The following is an 18423-nucleotide window of genomic DNA, read 5'->3' on the forward strand; positions in this document are numbered from 1 at the left end:
TACCTGATTGTATGAAATCAGGAGTCCTTTGAGACTTATTTATCTTTAATAATCAATTATGATAGTGGTAAAATAATGTGATTGCTAGGTTATTTTTCTTTGAATGTTATTTCTCAGAGACAGTAAAATGGAATGACCAGTAGATCAGAGATTCTTTAAGTCAAAGGGCACAAGCATTTCAACTTCCCAGGAAAATGATACACTTAAAATTTCCACGATTAGGAGCCTAAGTATTGCAATGTACTTCCTCCTTTGAACATCTCACTTCAACATTTTGTTGATTCATGTATCATTTGTAAACACCAAACAGAAACACACACGTACCCCCACAGGATTTGGGGGGAAAAAAAAAACGCATGGTGTTGTGTTTATAGACTTAAGTCAGGATTCTGGAAATAGTGTGACATTAGAAGAGAAAGTATCCAGATCTTGCACTTGATAAATAGTCTAGTTTTCTTTAAAGGATAGATTTCATGCAAAAGCATCATGTTCCTTAACAGTGAGACAGATAGGGCTGTTTTTTTTTTTCCTTCACTGTTCTATTTTAGACAAATACATTGTTGAATGTAAACTTATGAATTTTAAGAAAACAGAAAACTTCAAGTAATTTTCATGGGTTGCTTCTGAGCATGCCCTCTCCTCCCCAAATCCTTGGACTTTAATTCATAGCTTCAATCCATCTCCTCTACAGAGAAAGATTCTTTGGTAGATAATTTTTAGTAACACTGCCCTTTTCAAGAAACTTTTCCCAGTTCACCTTTAAATACACATTATCTCTTTACTGAGCTTCTTTCTTTTGTTTTACAATTGCTATTGAATCAACTCTGCACTTTTTAAGGGTATTAGTGATATAGTTACTTAGTAGTCTTTGAAACACTATTTTGTTTTATTTTGCAGATGATCAATCTTTTTATCTGAGTTGCAGATGTGGTGGAAAATACAGTGTTTCCAAGGATGAAGCAGAAGAAGTTAACCTGATTTCTTGCGATACATGTTCACTAATTATAGAACTCCTTCATCATAACTAAAATTGTTCACAACTTGAAATGCTTTAACTGTGGTATTTAGACATGATGAGAGGCCATTGAGCGTTATCCATTCAAGGAAATGGATTTTTTTTTTTGTCAACCCTATTATTTGCAAAGAAAACATACAATTATCAAGCAGAGACCACCTCAGATTAATAGAGAATGATTATAATTATTTATGTATAATTTGTATTCATAAGTTGTCACAAAAAAAGATTTGGATTGTATTTGGTGAATTCCCATCTGAGAACTTTATTCATTTTTTTCCTTGACCCAAAATAAGAATTTTTCTCTTTCCTAATATGAGCATGTCTCCTCTTTTAAGTGGGTAACGGTATCATATTCCTTTATAGTTACTAAGTTTCTGATCTAACAGATAATGTTTCTAGTTGCTAAAATTATAGGCCTGTTGTACACTTAGAATCTTTGTGAATAACATAACCAGTTCTCCCATAAGGAAGGGCTGGTTATGGATATTCATGAAGTTATTTCAAAGTTAATAAAGACAAAATGGCAATTACAGAAAGTGTTGACTCCAATCTTGGCCCTTTATTTCCAAAGCTTGTAAACACTGCCATCGTTAAACTTAAATGTAATTTAGGAAATGGAAGGTTTTTTTTATTTTAATTTTTATTTATTTTTCTAAGATGGCTTCTCATGCTGTCAACCCAGCTGGAGTACAGTGCATGATCTTGGCTCACTGTAACCTCCGTCTCCTGGGTTCAAGTGATTCTCTGGCCTCAGCCTCCCGAGTAGCCAAGATTACAGGTGCTCACCACCATGCCCAGCTAAATTTTGTATTTTTAGTAGAGATGGGATTTCACCATGTTGGCCAGGCTGGTCTTGAACTCTTGACCTCAGATGATCTACCTGCCTCAGCCTCCCAAATTGCTGGGATTACAGGTGTGAGCCACTGTGCCTGGAGTAATTTTTGTTAGTAGAGATGGGGTTTCATCATGTTAGCCAGGCCTGTCTCGAACTCCTGACCTCAAGTGATCTGCCCACATCAACCTCCCAAAGTGCTGGGATTACAAGACTCCGTCTCAAAAAAAAAAAAAAAAAAGATACAGTTTTAATGCTTATATTTATGAAGAAGGAGCCATTGCAAAAGATACAGTTTTAATGCTTATATTTATGAAGAAGGAGCCATTGCACTGCTGCTATGATGAAATGAACTTTTATAAAGAAGTATTACTGACTATAGCCGACTATAGATGGCATATGCCTTAAAGATGTATTTTTCTGTGTATTTAATATTCTGTATACAGTATAAATCAGAACTCATTTAAATAACTTTAAGGGATTTTACTTAATTTCAAATGAGTGGGATGAGCATGTAGCTTGGCAGCTTTTTATCAAACCTGGCATTGTTAGATGGAACTTGAGAATAGTTACTAGTCTGACTTGTAAATGTAGCTGCTAAAGTATGACGCATATTTAAGAAGAGTAGCAGAACAAGAATTCAAAAGTGAGATAGATAGTCATCCAGGTTCCTCCTCCCAAAATATTTTTGCATCATAAAATTTAGATGACTTTTGGATTACATTTTTATCCATATATATTGAACAGAACCTGCAGCATGTGGGTTGATTATTCTTTACATTTAACAATTAAAAACAACTAAGACCGAATAGCAAATAGTTTATTGGTAAGTACATGGTTTCAACAGGAGTAATAAATTCACATGAACAGAAGACAAGTCAAAAGAATAAATGCTTACTAATCATCAGAAAATCTGTGGCTATTAGGGCTGGCACGTAAAAATCCAAAATCACTCAGAGGCCAAATCTGTAAAATCAAAATGAGGTTGAAGACAATTAGTGAAAGTAATGTCACAGTATCATCATATTCCCTTTTGCTATCTGTCCCTTTTCTCTATGCCAGATAAACACTTCTCCTTACTCATCAATCAAGAATAAAATTTTCTATATCAAAGACTTGAGAAAATAAACTTATATGTATATGTTTAAACTCCAAAGTTTGGAACATTGAAACATTATACATAAAATTATGTGTGTGGTGTGTGAATACATATGTATGAATATATGGTCTGTGTTTTCTTTTACTACTATCAAATAAGAGTTAACTGTACACTTTCAACCTAAGGGGTTGAAAGTATTTGAATATGGCATCCGTTTAAATGTACAGAAATCCTGTAAATTATCCAACAGCTCCATGTATTCATGTGTTTTTCTCCTTACTGCCTGTGATAAAAAGGAGGGGCCAGTCAAAACAATCTTCCCTAACAATAATAAATTCACGGTAAATCTATGACTCACAGTACTCAACTGGGGTATCCACACATTATAGGTAGTTTGAACCTAGACCATTCTTCTGTGCATGCTTATTAAAATATGCCAAGGATGTGAACATGGTTTTAAAGAGTTGTACAAGAGAAAATTGAACTTTTGGAAATTCAAATTGAAGTTTTCTTAGGCTATAGCTAAAGTAGTATGGGTTTTATTATTATCTCTATAGGAGCAGGGGCAATGGGGGAATAATACTTTGCATATAGCTATTAAGGCCAACAGGTTCATAAAATGTATTCAATACAACAGTTAAGTATACTGACAGCCTGAAGATTTTCAGAGATCATTTTGAGAGAAACTTTTTTTCTAGCTCAGAAAATAAACCTTACATTTTAAGCAGAAAATGGTACCTTAAAGAAGATTCGTCCTCTTATTAGTCCATACGGAATAGGTCCATAGTACCTGGAGTCTGTAGAATTCTGTAGATTATCACCTTCTAACCAAACATGACCCATTGGCACCTAGAATTAGAGAAGAAATGCAGCCCTTTAAAAAAATAAAACCTAATTTGGGTACTATAATTTAAAAGCATGTATTCAGAGGTAGGGAGACATGTCCTAAGGTTCTCTTTTATAGAATAGATACAAATCCTAAGATTGCATGTTTGCTTTTATTCCTTTCACAATAAAATAACTTTTACTAAACATCAAAGCTTTCAACTTTTTAAAAGACCTATCTTTTTTTGTCATATGGTTCCCAAATATTAATTTGTTATACAAACCCCAAAGTGAGGTTATAAGAGATCAAAACAGTGTGACAGGGTCATTAATTTAATAGACTTCAAAAGAGGTCATTAGGATGCTGACTGAAAATGTGCCCTTATGTCTCAATAACAGCATAAGCAGGGCACCACTCACTCAGCAACATCCTGGGGCCAATACCAAGGCCAGACCTATTAGAATGCTCATGATAAACTAAATGGTAATTGATTGTGACATCAATTACAAATAATCTCATCATTTTATTGGAGTGGGCTTGTCAGAATTCTAATTAAGATCCCTGTTCTGCCTTTGTACAGGCCATATCTTCAATGCATTATACTTCAATAATGACCATGAAGAACCAGAAGGACCTATTATAAAATCATCAGTTGTAAAATTAATGATGGTGACCTTCTCCTAAATGAAAAGACTATATCCTATAATGTTCTGTGTATAAACTGGTAAGTAACAAGATTTTTACTGAGTGACAATCATAAGCATATTTAGAACAGAACACACTGCTTCTTTTTTAAAAGCTGCCTGTAATATGAGACATTTGCTTATTACTATCTGTTCAATATAAACTAAAATACTTAATTTTCCAGCAACAATCTGTAAAATTGCTTTTTAAAAGTTTTTGTTTTACAGTTTTATTATCTAAGACAGTTGAGTTACTGACCAGATCAAAATGATCTCTGTATGGGGAAGGAATTTATTTTCACTATTCTTTTGAGCAGTTTTATTTATAAACCTTATATGAAGAAAAATATCACTGCTGGGTTTAACAAGAGATAACACAACTTTTTTTAATCTCACAAATTACCTTCTTGACAAATAAATGTATACAAGAATGTAAAATCTGCATTTCACTTACATAAGCGATTTTAAGATTCTGGAAGGTCTTATGTACAAATATTTGCCAAAAACCTTCAAATTAACTGTATTTTGATACATTTAAATGTTAAATTTATTTGTAGAAAAAGGACATAAGTTTACTGAAGGAATATCAGAAAGTATATGATCATTCACTTTATTAGTGGAACTAGTTTGTCCAAGGGCCAATAGCAAGGCCACTTCCTCGCTATCTAATAAAATAGACATATGTGCAGTGACGCATAAGACTGCTCTAGTAGAAAAATGTGTATATCACAGTCATCAAAAAAGGAACAAAATAGTGAATTTGTAAAAGTGAAATGTAATTAACATTCTTAAGTGTTACTTTGATAAAGCTACAAGGTGAACATGTTTCATGTTTAAATTTCCACAGTTTCTCTCTGAAATGTGCTTTTTCCTGAGTTCTAAAAACAGGTAATGCATATGAATAAATAAAACCATGTAGTTATGGACACCAATAAAAGAAAAATATTCTACAAACTAATAAGGCAACATACTAACAATCTAGGTATACCTTTGTCTGACCATCCCATTGACGGTAAACCAAGACCTGTGATCATCTCTTCATGAAGCTTTCCCAAAACTAGCCTGCCCATACCAACTTGATTCTTTCCAGCACTTAACATAAAGTCAGCCTTGCTTGGGGCCCTACGTTATAACCTTTATTATTATTATTTTTAACCTGCTTGGCTTTTCTGTCAGTTTTTACTATTTTATACCAGAATAAACCAACAGACAGTAATGCTATGATTTTATTTTTTTGATTGTTAATGACTTATTACATTATAGTTTGGTGCAAAAGTAACTGCAGTTTTTGCTGAAAAATACATTTAATGGCAAAAACCGCAATTACTTTTGCACCAACCAATAGATTTTTGCCAATCTGCCTGGTGAAAAATAGTATCTTTGTCTTATGAGTGAGACTGAATCTCTTTTCATGTTTAAGAGGCATTTTAAATACTAGAGAGATTAGCCCTTTGTGGTACAAGTGGCAAGTATTCCCAGTTTGTCATTTCTTTTATCAGCCTTTGCTTTCATGTCTTCTGAATTTTGAGTCTTTGTTAGAAAGGTTTCTTTTTTTACATTTAACTATTTTATTCTTTGGGAATACGTCCTGACAAATGGCTATAAGGCTTGGATGAATGTTTTTAATTTTGTAGAAAAATGACATAAGTTTACTGAAGGAATATCAGTAAATATTCCTGATTTTTGTAAATAATGACTGATTTAGTACCTTGGTAATATTTTTCAGTGCATTTATTGATTATTGGCAATGTGGAATATTACTGTGTGTTTTTTGATTGTATGTAGTATCCAGTGAATAGTCTGTCCCTACTTTAAGTCTTATCTACGTGTATTATATACACAGACAGCATTCATACATTTATCGCAAATATTTTTCCCAATCTACCTTTTGTCTTTTTATATTTATTATGTTCCACAAAGTTTTTAGTATTTTATACAGTATTTACTTTTATATCCATATGCTTTCTTAAAAAATGATTTTATTTATTTACAGCACCTAAACCAAAAGTGTAATTCAAATATTTGCTGGTGGTTAAATACTTGTAAATACAAATTCTTTGAAAGCACAATGATAACTGCCATTAGCTAGGTCACTTTTGTTGCATTTACAACCCGAGTTTCTTTAAAATTAGCAATATACAATGAAGTATCATCTCTGGAGTAATTTTTTTTTTTTTTTTTTTTTTTTNCATAATCTTGGCTCACTGTAACCTCTGCCTGCTGGGTTCAAGCAATTCTCCTGCCTCAGCCTCCCAAGTAGCTGGGACTACAGGCACCCCACCACCACACCCAGCTAATTTTTATATTTTAGTAGAGACAGGGTTTCACCATGTTGGCCAGGCTGGTCTTGAACTCCTGACCTAGAGCAGTCTACCCGACTCCGCCTCCCAAAGTGCTGGGATTACAGGCATGAGCCAACGCACCTGGCCATCTCAGGAGTAATATAATTAACAACTACAGAAAGGAATCTTCTAAAAGAAACCTAGAACATATCACCAGGAGCCTTTCATTTGATACTTAGCCTGTACTAAATTAGAAGTACTAAATTTGATATTTAGTCAAGGAAAAAGAAAGAGGTTCAAATATGAGACATGCTAACTCATTACCTGAAATCCATACATGTTAATGACCATGCATCCATTTACAGTAAAGGAATAATGCCTACATCTTACAGACTTCACATTTCATGTACCATACACAAATCAAAGAAACAGCTTTATCACTGATGTTACCTTTAATCTAACAAGATCTCTATGAACAAGAAAACCTCTTAAGTACAGATCTTTTAAAATCAAAGCAGTCACCTTTGCTGATCCACCTCTCTCTGTAGATTACAGGTTGGGTATCTCTTATCTGAAATGCTAGAGACCAGAAGTGTTTCAGGTTTCAGATTTCGATTTTGGAATATTTGCATATATATGAGATATCCTGGGGAAGAGACCCAAGTCTAAACACAAAATTCATTTTTCATATACACCTTATACATGTAGCCTGAAGGTAATATTATACAAAGTTTTTAATTTGTGCAAGGAACAAAGTTTTGATTATGACTCATCATGTGAAATCAGATGTGGAATTTTCCACTTGTGGCATCACACAGACGCTCAAAAAGTTTCAGATTTTGGAGCATATTGGATTTCATATTTTTGGATTAGGGATGCTCAACCCTTACACAGTCTACCAGTAAAAAAACATGTTCAAAATTACTCCTCCTTTAAAATATATGATTTTTGATATAGGGGAAAAGAGGGAATACTTTCTTTTACTTTTAAAATCAACTTTATAGAGGTTATTTCATATACAGTAAAATTCACCTGTTTTAAGTTTTGACACAAGTTTTGAAAAATGTACACACTCATCTAACCACAACTACAATAATACAGGATATTTCTTCCATGCTGACAAGTTCCCTTCTGTCCCTTTGTAGTCAATTTCCTATTGCCAATCCTAGACCCAGTCAACTAGTGATCTGCTTTCTGTTACTGGAGGCGAGTTGTGCCTGTTGCTGAATTTCATATAAATGGAATTACAAAGTACCTATTTTGTGTCTGCCTTATTTATTTCACAAGTTTTTATGATGAATCTATCTTGTATGTAAAAGTCACTCATTTTTTAGTGCTGAGAAGTATTCCATTGTAAACCACAATGTTTATCTATGAACTTAGTCATGGGTTGTTTGTAGTCTGGTGCTAGTAAAAATAAAGCACGATGAACATTCACGTACAAGTCTTATTTCTTTTCAGTAAACATCTAAGGGTGGAATTTTGGGTCTGCAGTAAATCTGTGTTTAACCTTAAAGAAACTACCAAACTTTTTCAGTGATAATATTTTTACTCCCAACAACCAATGTATGACTGTGCTCTTGCTGTTCCACAACCTCTCCAGCACTTGGTACTATCAGTTTTTAAATGTTTTGCCATTCTAGCAGATGAAGGATATTAAGTTGTGGTTTTAATTTGCACTTCTCTGATGAAAGCATTTATTCCATTGTGCATACTAGTAGTATCTTTCATGAAGCATCTATTATTAAAATATTTTGGCCATTTTAAAAATGGGTTATCTTCTGATTCGTTGTATCAGTCCTTTATTTACCATGGGTGCAAGTCCTTTGATGGAACTGCATATATTTTCTCCCAGTCTGCATTTTTTAAAAGATGTTTTGAAAAGCAAAAGTTTTTAATGTTACCAAGGTCTAATTCATAATTTTTTTCCTATTGTGTTTTGTGCTTTTGGTGTCCTAAGAAATCTTTACTTGCCTCTAAATTATGAACATATTATACTATATTGTACAAGTTATATAGCTTTAGCTTTGATTAGGTATGTGATACATTTTGAGATAACTTCTGTGCATGATGTGAAGTATTTGTTATATCTATTTTTGTTTCCTTTTTTTCTCCTTTCTACTGGATTATTTTTTGAATTCTATTTTGTTTCTTCGGTTGCCATATTCAATATAGATCTTATTCTTGAAGTTGTTACTCTAGGGTTTACAATATGCATCATTAATCGCAGTCCATCTTAAGGTATAGCTATCTTCACATACCACTTCGTGTAAGATAAGAAAGAATTTTGCAACAATATTTTTTTCATCCTTATCAGTGAATAAAGAATTCTGGATTAACAGTGTTTCCCTACCTAACACTTTAAAAATTTCATTTTATTGTCTTCTTGCTGTTTCTTATAATAGATCAGCAGAAATTCCTTGTTCTCAGTTGTATGTTTTTCTCTGGTTGTTTTTAAGATTTTCTCTGTCTACTCTGGTTTGTCTTTGTATTTATTTGGCGAGAACTTCTTTCTGTACTTCCTGGATCTTTGATTTATCATTTTGATCAAAATTGGGGAACATAAATGTATAGATCACCTTCTTTTCTACCCACTACCCGGGGGCTTCCACAGCCTTCATGTTAATCTGCTTATCCTGTCCTATGGCTTATTCATTGTTTTTCCTCCTTTCCTTCAGTTTGTATAATTTTCATTGATGTGTCTTCAAATTCCCTGATCTTTTCTTTTGTAGTTTCAAACCTACTACTGTAAAAACCATCAAATGTATTCTTAAGTTCTAGAAATTTCATCTGGTTCTTTCTTATACCATTTATTTCCTCAATATGTTCATCTCTAGCTCTTCAAAAATAGTTATAATTGGTGTTTTAGAGTGTTTGCTAATTCCATAATTTCTGTCATTTCTGGGTCTATTTAACTGATTTACCTGTGATTATGAGTAACTGATTTACCTGTGATTATGAGTTACATTTTCCTGCATCTTCACATATATGGTAATTTCTGATTAAACTGGACATTCAATTGCTGAGTAGATTTTGTTGTCTGTTTTTATAGAGTGTCAAATGTTGAGGGGTCTGGTTTCTGTGAAGTAGTTAATGGCAGTCACCTTATTCCTTTCAAGCCTTGTTTATAAGCCTGCTAGGTTGGGTCTCTATCTTATATTTTATTCTAAGGGCTATTCTAGCCCTACTACTAAGGCTTGATTTTTCCAGAATCTCTACTGAATGTTCTGGATATCAACAAGATCTATCCACACTGGCTGGTCAGAACACAAATGTCTCTCAGCTCTGGGTGAACTCTGGGAGTTTTTTGGCTACAGCTCCCCAGTAGTCATACATTGCTCAGTCTCTTAAGTTCCACCATAAGCAGGCACAATTTAGTATGGAGCCCAAAAGCCAAGGTAATATCTACATAGATTTCTGGAGATCTTTCTGTAGCTCTTTCCTCCATGGTAGTTGAATCCATAAATCTCAACCATTTAAGCATATCCAATCTTTACAACCCCAAACTTTGTCTCCTCAACTCAGCAAGACCACTTGTGCTTTGCTTGAATTTCTCTTCCTTGCACTGTTATCTGAAAACTGCTTTAAGACAGAAGCTGGAGCAAGTAAAGGCTTATTTCGTTGACCAGTTATTCCATCAGTGCCAGAAGCGTATGTTCAAAATTACCTAATTAAACAATTTTTTTGTTCTTTGACACAAAATCTTGCTCTGTCACCCAGGCTGGAGTTCAGTGGTGCTATCTTGGCTTACTGTAACCGCCGCCTCCCAGATTCAAGTGATTCTCCTCCCTCAGCCCCTTGAGTAGCTGGGATTATAGGCATGCACCACCATGCCAGGCTAATTTTTATATTTTTAGTAGAGATGGAGTTTCACCATGTTGGCCAGGCTGATCTTAAACTCCTGGCCTCAGGTGATTCGCCTGCCTCGGCCTCCCCATGTACTGGGATTACAGGCGTGAGCCTCTGCACCAGGCCCTAAAATATTTTTTTAGCATACTTTGTAATTTTGTATATAAAGAAAATTATTTCAGTGATGGTTAAAATTTTTGATGTGTGAAGTGTGATTTGACATCTCCATCTTGTGTCCCCTTCAATGGAGTCTTCCCTTTCCCTATCAAAATCTCTGGAAAAAGATTTGCCAAACTTAGCATGCAATTACGTACAAACAAGGAAGTTCACTATGGTATTGTCTGCATCTTAAGATTAGCAATGGTATAAATGTTCCTCAGTAGGCAGAGGTTAAATAAAATATCTTTCATTTATATATTAGTAAATAGCCAGTAAAAATAAATACATAAAACTAATGAAAAGATTTCCATAAGACACCCAGTGAAAAAAATAAGTTACAGGTCAATGTGTATAAATGCAAAATATTTAAAATATATATTATATATTTCAAAATATACATTTTTATGGCCAGTGCATACTATTTAGGTAACTTAAAGTATATATATGTATACATACACAGAGTTTTATGTGTATGTGTGTCTTAAAATGCAAAATGCTTAACCTTTTCAGTGGTGTAATTTTAAAAAAGGAAACATCATCCTTCATGATGCAGCATAGGAGGAGCTTGTAGAATTTTTTTAAAAGGTGGTTTTGGGTTGGGTTTTTTTTTTTTTTTTTTTGGTAGTCTGAAAGGAGAGTGACCTAACTTCTAATCCATATAGTAGGATATGCTTCTTTGTACAGTTCAAGTCACTTACTTGTACTACACAATTAGCAGTACTGTCATCACATCTATAGATGACTAAAATATTAGTCTAGCCAAGAAGACATTTAAACGAACATACAGTAAAACATTTATGGTTTGGGTCTGAAACATAACACCTGACTTTTCTGGAATGAGGCAAGGGACAGAACAAACATTTCCTTTCTAACTTTAAACACAGTCATTTTCTGTTACATTAACCTACTAGTTGTCAGTAAGTTGAAAATTCAAACCAGATAATAGAAAAAGAATTATATAGCAATATGATAAATATGAACAGGATAAAATGGTAGATTAACATGTATTTTTCTTTCCTTTTTTGTGCTCACAGAGAATAAAATGTGTTTTTTTTTAAAGCTATGATAACTTTACAACTAAGGCTGAAAAGCACTCTAATAAACTCATTTATATTGAATGTTTTGCAAATGGCCCAAAATGGAAATCTCTAATTCTGTCTTTGCTCATTACTTCTCATAATCAAAACTTTTAGGTTGGATTAATTTTGTACTCTTCTAAATATGCCATGCCATTTTGAATGAATGCATAAGACTGAATAATATATGAATATATGTTTTCATGAATGGCATAAACTGTTTTTACTTTTGCCCAAACCTGAATTCTCCATGTGTCTCAGATATAACTAACTTCACAGCTATTTTAAGGCATTAAAGGGACCTTTAAATCATTCTTGTTTTTCCTTTATACGTCAGAGGTTTACTTCCTAAGCTATGATAAAACCTAATCTCAGGGCTGGACAAAAGAAGCCTCTAGTTCTCAGCTATATTTACTGAGGTCTGGTTAAGTGCCTCCTTTTTAGTACAAGCAACAAATGTAATTGCCTCATGACCTGTGAGTGTCCATTTAACAAAAGAGGCTTTTGTGAGGCAATCCACAGGTGTTACCTTTCTTGATTCAAGTGAACTATGATGAAAGAGTCCACAATATCAAATAACACATTTACTAAACTGCAATCAAATTCATTTATTTGATTAGGCAAATAACATCTAATTAAGAAAAGTTCTGGCTACAAAATATTTGTATATTTGACCTTCAAAAGTTTCAAAAACCAGAAAATCCTAAGAACAGACTGATTTTTTAATTAACACTTTATTTGCCATACATTTTATAATTTGCAACCAGCAATGGTAGGATTTGCATTGGCCCTACCTATTGATCGTACTTCTTTAATGGTTCTTCTAAAATGACTGCAAAGAAAAGTAAACAATAGTCACTAAAGAAACAAACATAAATTATGAGGCAAGGTGAGGAACAAAGTTTTTAAATTTTTTAAAAATGATTATTTTTTCATTTTCCTGTAATGTACAGGTAAAAGAGAGCACACACATTTTATGAAAGCCATCAGATCAAAGTCTTTTTTGCCAAAAACAAATAAGAGTGATAGATCAACGATACTCTAGTCTCAAAAGTATTTCATTTTGCATACATTTCAAATATTTTGTGTCTAATGGGATAATGAGTGAGCTATAAAATGCATAATTCCCTTGACTATGAAAACAGTGTATACGATGAATGCACATTCAAAAGATATCATTTTAGACCAAAAATTAATACTATGTTGTTGTTTTTTATCTTATTATCTTACAAGAAAGCAGTATCAAGTCAAGTTACTATACCTACTATGTGGCCAATGTATATTCTGCTTAATCATGACTTACATAACCAAAGTGTGGCCGTAGTAAGATCCTATGCACACAAACTACTAGAGATATTATTTGAAAATGAAATAATTTATTAATATTGTACTAAAAAGATCTCATAAAACCCAGTTTGACTCATGTAACGGCAAAATTAGAAGCACCATCAGTAAATCATTGTTGGTGTTTACCCTTCCTATAATGCCAGCAAAAGCTATAAACAAAAACACATATAAAAAAGTGAATAATTAAATTTCCTGAGATATAATAAATACAAGAGGCTTTTAGAACACAAAGGTAAGAAAACATTAATCTTTAATTTTTAAAAATGGGAGTGTCTCAAATGTCAATTATGGGTATCTACTCAAGAAACAGTTTTACTTACATTCTGTTTTCATTGTCATTCTCTTTGCCCTAATTACTTGCCCACATTCTGTCTACCTGAGCTAATTAAGGCAGAGGAGTATCTGGAGTCCTGATAGAATTGCTTCCAAATGCTAGATGTATGATAAGGGATGACATAAGGACCAGGCACAGAATAGTTAATACACTGATTATTTTAATACATACTATTTCTATGTGGTTCTGCTTCCTTTTCTCCCTTTTAAAATTCAGCCTCATTGCTATCCTATCTACATCACCACTGGAGTATATTATTGCCCTTCCCTCCTTAAAAATAGCGCCACCTTACATTCATAGCCAGTGATCACCAAAGAGGAATTTACACAAAAGTTTCAGTAGGCTATACCTATAGCATTGGGGTTTGAGTAAGGGGAATGCTTTTTACTAACAGGTTCTCTTTCATTATTGAACTTATGCCTGCTGAATAGGTTTAAAACTTAGTCTAAGGCTTGACTTGCTCATTCTCATAGGGATTGCAAGATAAGCACTTTCATCTCCCTAAGCTCTCAATACCTCCATCTAGCCTGAATAGTAACCTCTGGTGGGTTGTTTAGGATAGTGGTTAAAAATACAGTCCACACAGTCACACATAGTCCTGAGTTCCAAATATAGCTCTGCATACTAGTTAAGCACCTTGGGCAAGTTATTTAAACCTCATCTATACAACTGACACTAATAAATACCTTACAGAAATAGTATGAGAACCAAATGAGATAAGACTCCTGGCACCCAGGAAGAAGTCAGTAAGAGCACTTACTCGCAGCTGCCATGTTTGCCATTGTGAACGATGTCTACTGGGCTTTCTTTGTCCCTAGTTTCCTAGGCAGTCAACCCAGATCTCTGCAAAGTTAACTGTGCTTTGCTATTTTAATTATGAGTAAGTACCACATCAATTATGCCACCTGATTTAATGAAATTCAGCTTTTAAGATAAAATCTTCCTAGATTAGCAGTAAAAACTAACATTTCTTTTTTTTTTTTTCCCCAGATGGAGTCTTGCTCTGTTTCCCAGACTGGAGTGTAATGCCATGATCTCAGCTCACTGCAACCTCAGTCTCCCAGGTTCAAGCTATTCTCCTGCCTCAACCTCCCCAGTAGCTGGGATTACAGGACGCACCACCACACCCAGCTAATTTTTGTATTTTTAGTAGAGATGGGGTTTCACCATGTTGGCCAGGCTGGTCTTAAACTTAAATGTGCATCTTCATAAAGCAATGTTTATTAAATATTGAATGCTTAGGCCCTTCAAGCATCCACTTCTTCAGAACCATTTACCAACTAGTCAGAATATAGGGGATGGAAAAGAGGGTTGGGACTGAAGGCAGTTTATAGGCCTTTCTATCCACGCCTCCCAATACTACTGTTCCAGTCTTTTACTTCTTTCTCTCTGTAAATACAATCTTACCTGCTATTTTGGGATTTGTATTTAAAAGAAGCATTTTATATTCTCATTCACTTTAATACAGCTTGATCTACATAGTTGCTCTCTTTCCAGAGGATGAGCCCAACTTAATTCAACAAAGGCTATTTAAGAGTGTAGTAAAAAATGGTGTTAAGTATTACAATAATGAGTTTGCTCATGCTCTCAGAAAAAGTTCTAAACAGTAATCAGCTGCATACTGCACACAATATGTACTAACATGTTTCCACCAGAAGTTTTATTCCTGGCACTCCACTTAATTCTTCCCAAAATCCAAACTCATCCTTTATGGATTTTTTTTTACTACAGATGAATCTCTGTAGCTTTTTTCAATCTCCTGTTGTTGCTATGCATAGCTGCTTCATATAGAGATTGGCTAGAAAAACAGATTTATATCTGAAAGGGTATTAGAAATAGATTATCAGTAGAAAAGTTGCCATACTTCAAAAAAGAAATGATTAAAATTAAATATGTAAGTCTTTTTGTACTTGATGTTACTGATGCAGTTTTTTTAAAACAGGCATTGTTGAATATATCTGACAGACACTTCTGCTTGTGTTTTACTCATCAAAACACAACTCTAAGGTATCAAACCCAGCAGATTATTTAGAATAAAATCTAGCTTTGTGAATGCAAAATTGTAAAATAGGCGGGCGATGACAGATGACATTTTTTAGCGATGATGCATGATACAAAGAGAAGCTGAAGCTCTTTAAGAAGTAAGAGTGATCTAGGGGCTAAGCGCATCAAAACATTGTTTTGACTAAGAGAGAAAAATAGACTGTGGACATAAAGGAGGGAATAGCAAAGCATCCAGATGTCATTTGGGGAAAGCAATGCTTTTTTGCTACTTATTATAAAATTTAATTGCCACAGTATTAATGTAAAATATAATCTACCTTAAGATTATTAGAATTCTATACTTGTCCAAAATTGTATATATCTTCTTTCCATTTCCCAAATTAGCATCTCCCCAACAACCCTATTTTCTTGTACCACCTATCCTGTGGCAAGAACTAACAACTTGGGTATCATTTTTAAGCCCTTCAATTCCCTTTCTTCCAGCATCCAATCTTGTCTAGATTATTTCCTTAATCTTTCTGCAATCTTTGTGCTTCTTTTTATTCTCAATGTTATTATCTCAGTTATGCCTCACTCACAGCCTATTAACTGGTCTCTGCCTCCAAGCTCTCCTACGCCTAGCCATCCTCTATTTAAATCTACACTAACATGAGAACGGACTCACAGAAACTAAATAAAAACTAAGCCTGATCATGTTATCCCCTTGCTTGAAACATAAAAGGTACTGAGCCTTGTTTACTTTTAAGGATGGGGTCTTGCAATATTGCCCAGGTCGACTTTGAGCTCCTTGGTTTAAGACATCCTCCCACATAACAGACTACCATGCTTGGCATCTACCTTTCATTTTTATCTCTTCTTACTACTCATCCCTCCTACTCTATATGTCATACACTGGAACTCTTACTTTTGGCAGCTCCCCAAAAGCACAATGCTATACTCACTTCTAGGTCTTCAGAATATGCTGCTTGCTTTGACTAACTCTGACTTACTCTTTAAAACTTCAACTCAGATTTCACCTTCTCATTCTGGAATAATCCCATCTACCCCAGTCTGGATAAATATCCTTGTGTCTTATTAAAGCATCTTGTGCATAATTCTATTACATCATACTGTAATTCTTTGTCTGCTCCTCCAACTTAACTATAACCTCCTAAAGTTACACTGTCCAATATGGCAGCCACTAGTCATATATGTGGCTACCTAAATTTTAAAATTACATAAAATTAAGAATTCAGTTCCCCAGACACACTAGCCATGCTTCATGTATTTAACAGCCACGTGTGCTAGTGGCTACCATATCAGACAGCACAGATACAGAATATTTCCATTATTTCAGAAAGTTCTATTGGTGTTGCTGGGGGCAAAGATAACTACCCTAACTTGTACTGGCCTTCAAGTAAGTGCTAAGTGTCTGTGGAATTAATGAACGCACACATAAAAAAAGAAAGTTGAAAGGTTAATGTCTGGCAAATTTTGCATACTCCTATAGCCTCCTGAAAGCTATTTAAGTCTGCTCTCTCAGTTCACCCTTAGATGTCCGCCCTCCCAAGTCCAGTGGTCTGGCCACTTTGAAGGCAGCTCATTAAGGAAGATGTGTGCTGGGACTGGTCTGGGGTCAGAAGTCCATTATCATTATCAGTTTGTGTCCCTAGACCTACTTTGACTTTACTTACATTGGGAAGTCAGGTCAAATTTCAAGTCTCTAGACAACAGAAGGTTTCTCTAATCCTTCTTGCTTTCAAGATCCATACATAATATACACAAAGTAGATGAGAATCTTAAGTTGCATCCAAGAATTTTAAATTACCTATAATTGTAAGTACTTTGTTAAATACTGCTTAGTCTCCTTTCCCTGTTGCCTCCGCATTTGTATTTAGCTGGATGCAGGTACTAGCTCTGCCATATTAAGTGATTTATACATTTTCCTAAAGTAATTATGAAAATTCTATCCCAGGAGGAAAACACTCTTATGTCTAGGTTAGCAGTGCAACAACTTGTAATGCCAATATTTTCTTGCTAATTTAATAACTTTAGCCATTTTATAATATGCTTACCTGCTTTTACATCTGTTTTCCTCTTTTTCGTTCTTGTTTTAGATAGAAAATCATTTGGTTTGGTGAGAATATTTGTATGGGCTAAGATTAAGTTGTTTACAAAAATCTGTTGAATTTTAATTACCGAAAGTTACTAACATCAAAACTTCATTTAGTTGCTTACTCCAAAAGATAGTTGAACATATTTCACCTAGTCAATAGCAGCTTTTCCAGCAGCCCTAGTCAAGATTGTTTTAGCAGCCGGGCACAGTGGCTCACGCCTGTAATCCCACCACTTTGGGAGGCCGAGGCAGGCGGATCACTTAAGGTCAGGAGTTTGAGACCATCCTGGCTAATATGGTGAAATCCTCCTGTCTCTACTAAAAATACAAAAATTAACCAGGCATGGTGGCACGCACCATGAGTAGTCCTGCTACTCAGGAGGCTGAGGCAGGAGAATTACTAGAACCTGGGAAGCAGAGGTTGCAGTGACCCAAGATTGTGCACTGCACTCCAGCCTGGGCAACAGAGTGAGACTCTGCCTCAAAAAAAAAAAAATTGTTTCAGATTACAAAGCCACATAACACTTGGAATATATTTTCCTTACTACCAACAGAGTTTGGAGTCTGGTTCAGATGCTTACACTGAACACCAGTATTGCAATTTTGGTCTTTAATTTTTTTTTTTTTTTTTTTTTTTTTCTCTTTCTTCCCCTCTGTTCATGTTCCTTCCTCTCTAATTCTTTTATCTCTGTCTCATTCTCCATCCTTCTCTCCCATTTTCCCTAGTTAGAGAGAAGTTATAGATGAGCAAGAAAGGAAGGCTAGAATGAACACTATGGTATTTATTTTTATTTTTATTTTTATTTTTTATTTTTGAGA

At 34.4% G+C, this 18423-nt stretch overlaps 2 protein-coding genes and 1 long non-coding RNA gene across 10 annotated transcripts in view; 2 read left to right on the forward strand and 1 right to left on the reverse strand.

Moving 5' to 3' along the window:
* Positions 1-1643, forward strand: part of DNAJC24 (DnaJ heat shock protein family (Hsp40) member C24) — a 57637-nt gene extending 55994 nt beyond the window's left edge. For all 3 annotated transcript variants that reach the window (XM_017547104.2, XM_017547102.2, XM_017547103.2), the window contains exon 5: positions 898-1643. In XM_017547104.2, coding sequence (XP_017402593.1) covers positions 898-1028 — 131 coding nt within the window. In that variant the 3' untranslated portion in view covers positions 1029-1643. The remainder of the gene's footprint in view (positions 1-897) is intronic.
* A 1006-nt stretch (positions 1644-2649) lies between these two features.
* The window catches only part of IMMP1L (inner mitochondrial membrane peptidase subunit 1), a 68840-nt gene continuing 53066 nt past the window's right edge, over positions 2650-18423 (reverse strand). For all 6 annotated transcript variants that reach the window (XM_017547110.2, XM_017547107.2, XM_017547109.2 and 3 more), the window contains exons 6-7: positions 3688-3798; positions 2650-2816 (exon numbers count right to left, since the gene is read on the reverse strand). In XM_017547110.2, the coding sequence (XP_017402599.1) occupies positions 2748-2816; positions 3688-3798 (180 nt within the window). In that variant the 3' untranslated portion in view covers positions 2650-2747. The remainder of the gene's footprint in view (positions 2817-3687; positions 3799-18423) is intronic.
* On the forward strand, positions 2810-5777 carry LOC108316960. The gene is made up of 2 exons (XR_001830530.2): positions 2810-4258; positions 4356-5777. It is a non-coding gene; the product is annotated as an uncharacterized LOC108316960 (long non-coding RNA).

Source organism: Cebus imitator, unplaced genomic scaffold (genome assembly GCF_001604975.1).
Source record: "Cebus imitator isolate Cc_AM_T3 unplaced genomic scaffold, Cebus_imitator-1.0 Scaffold195, whole genome shotgun sequence".
Classification (NCBI taxonomy): Eukaryota; Metazoa; Chordata; class Mammalia; order Primates; family Cebidae; genus Cebus; species Cebus imitator.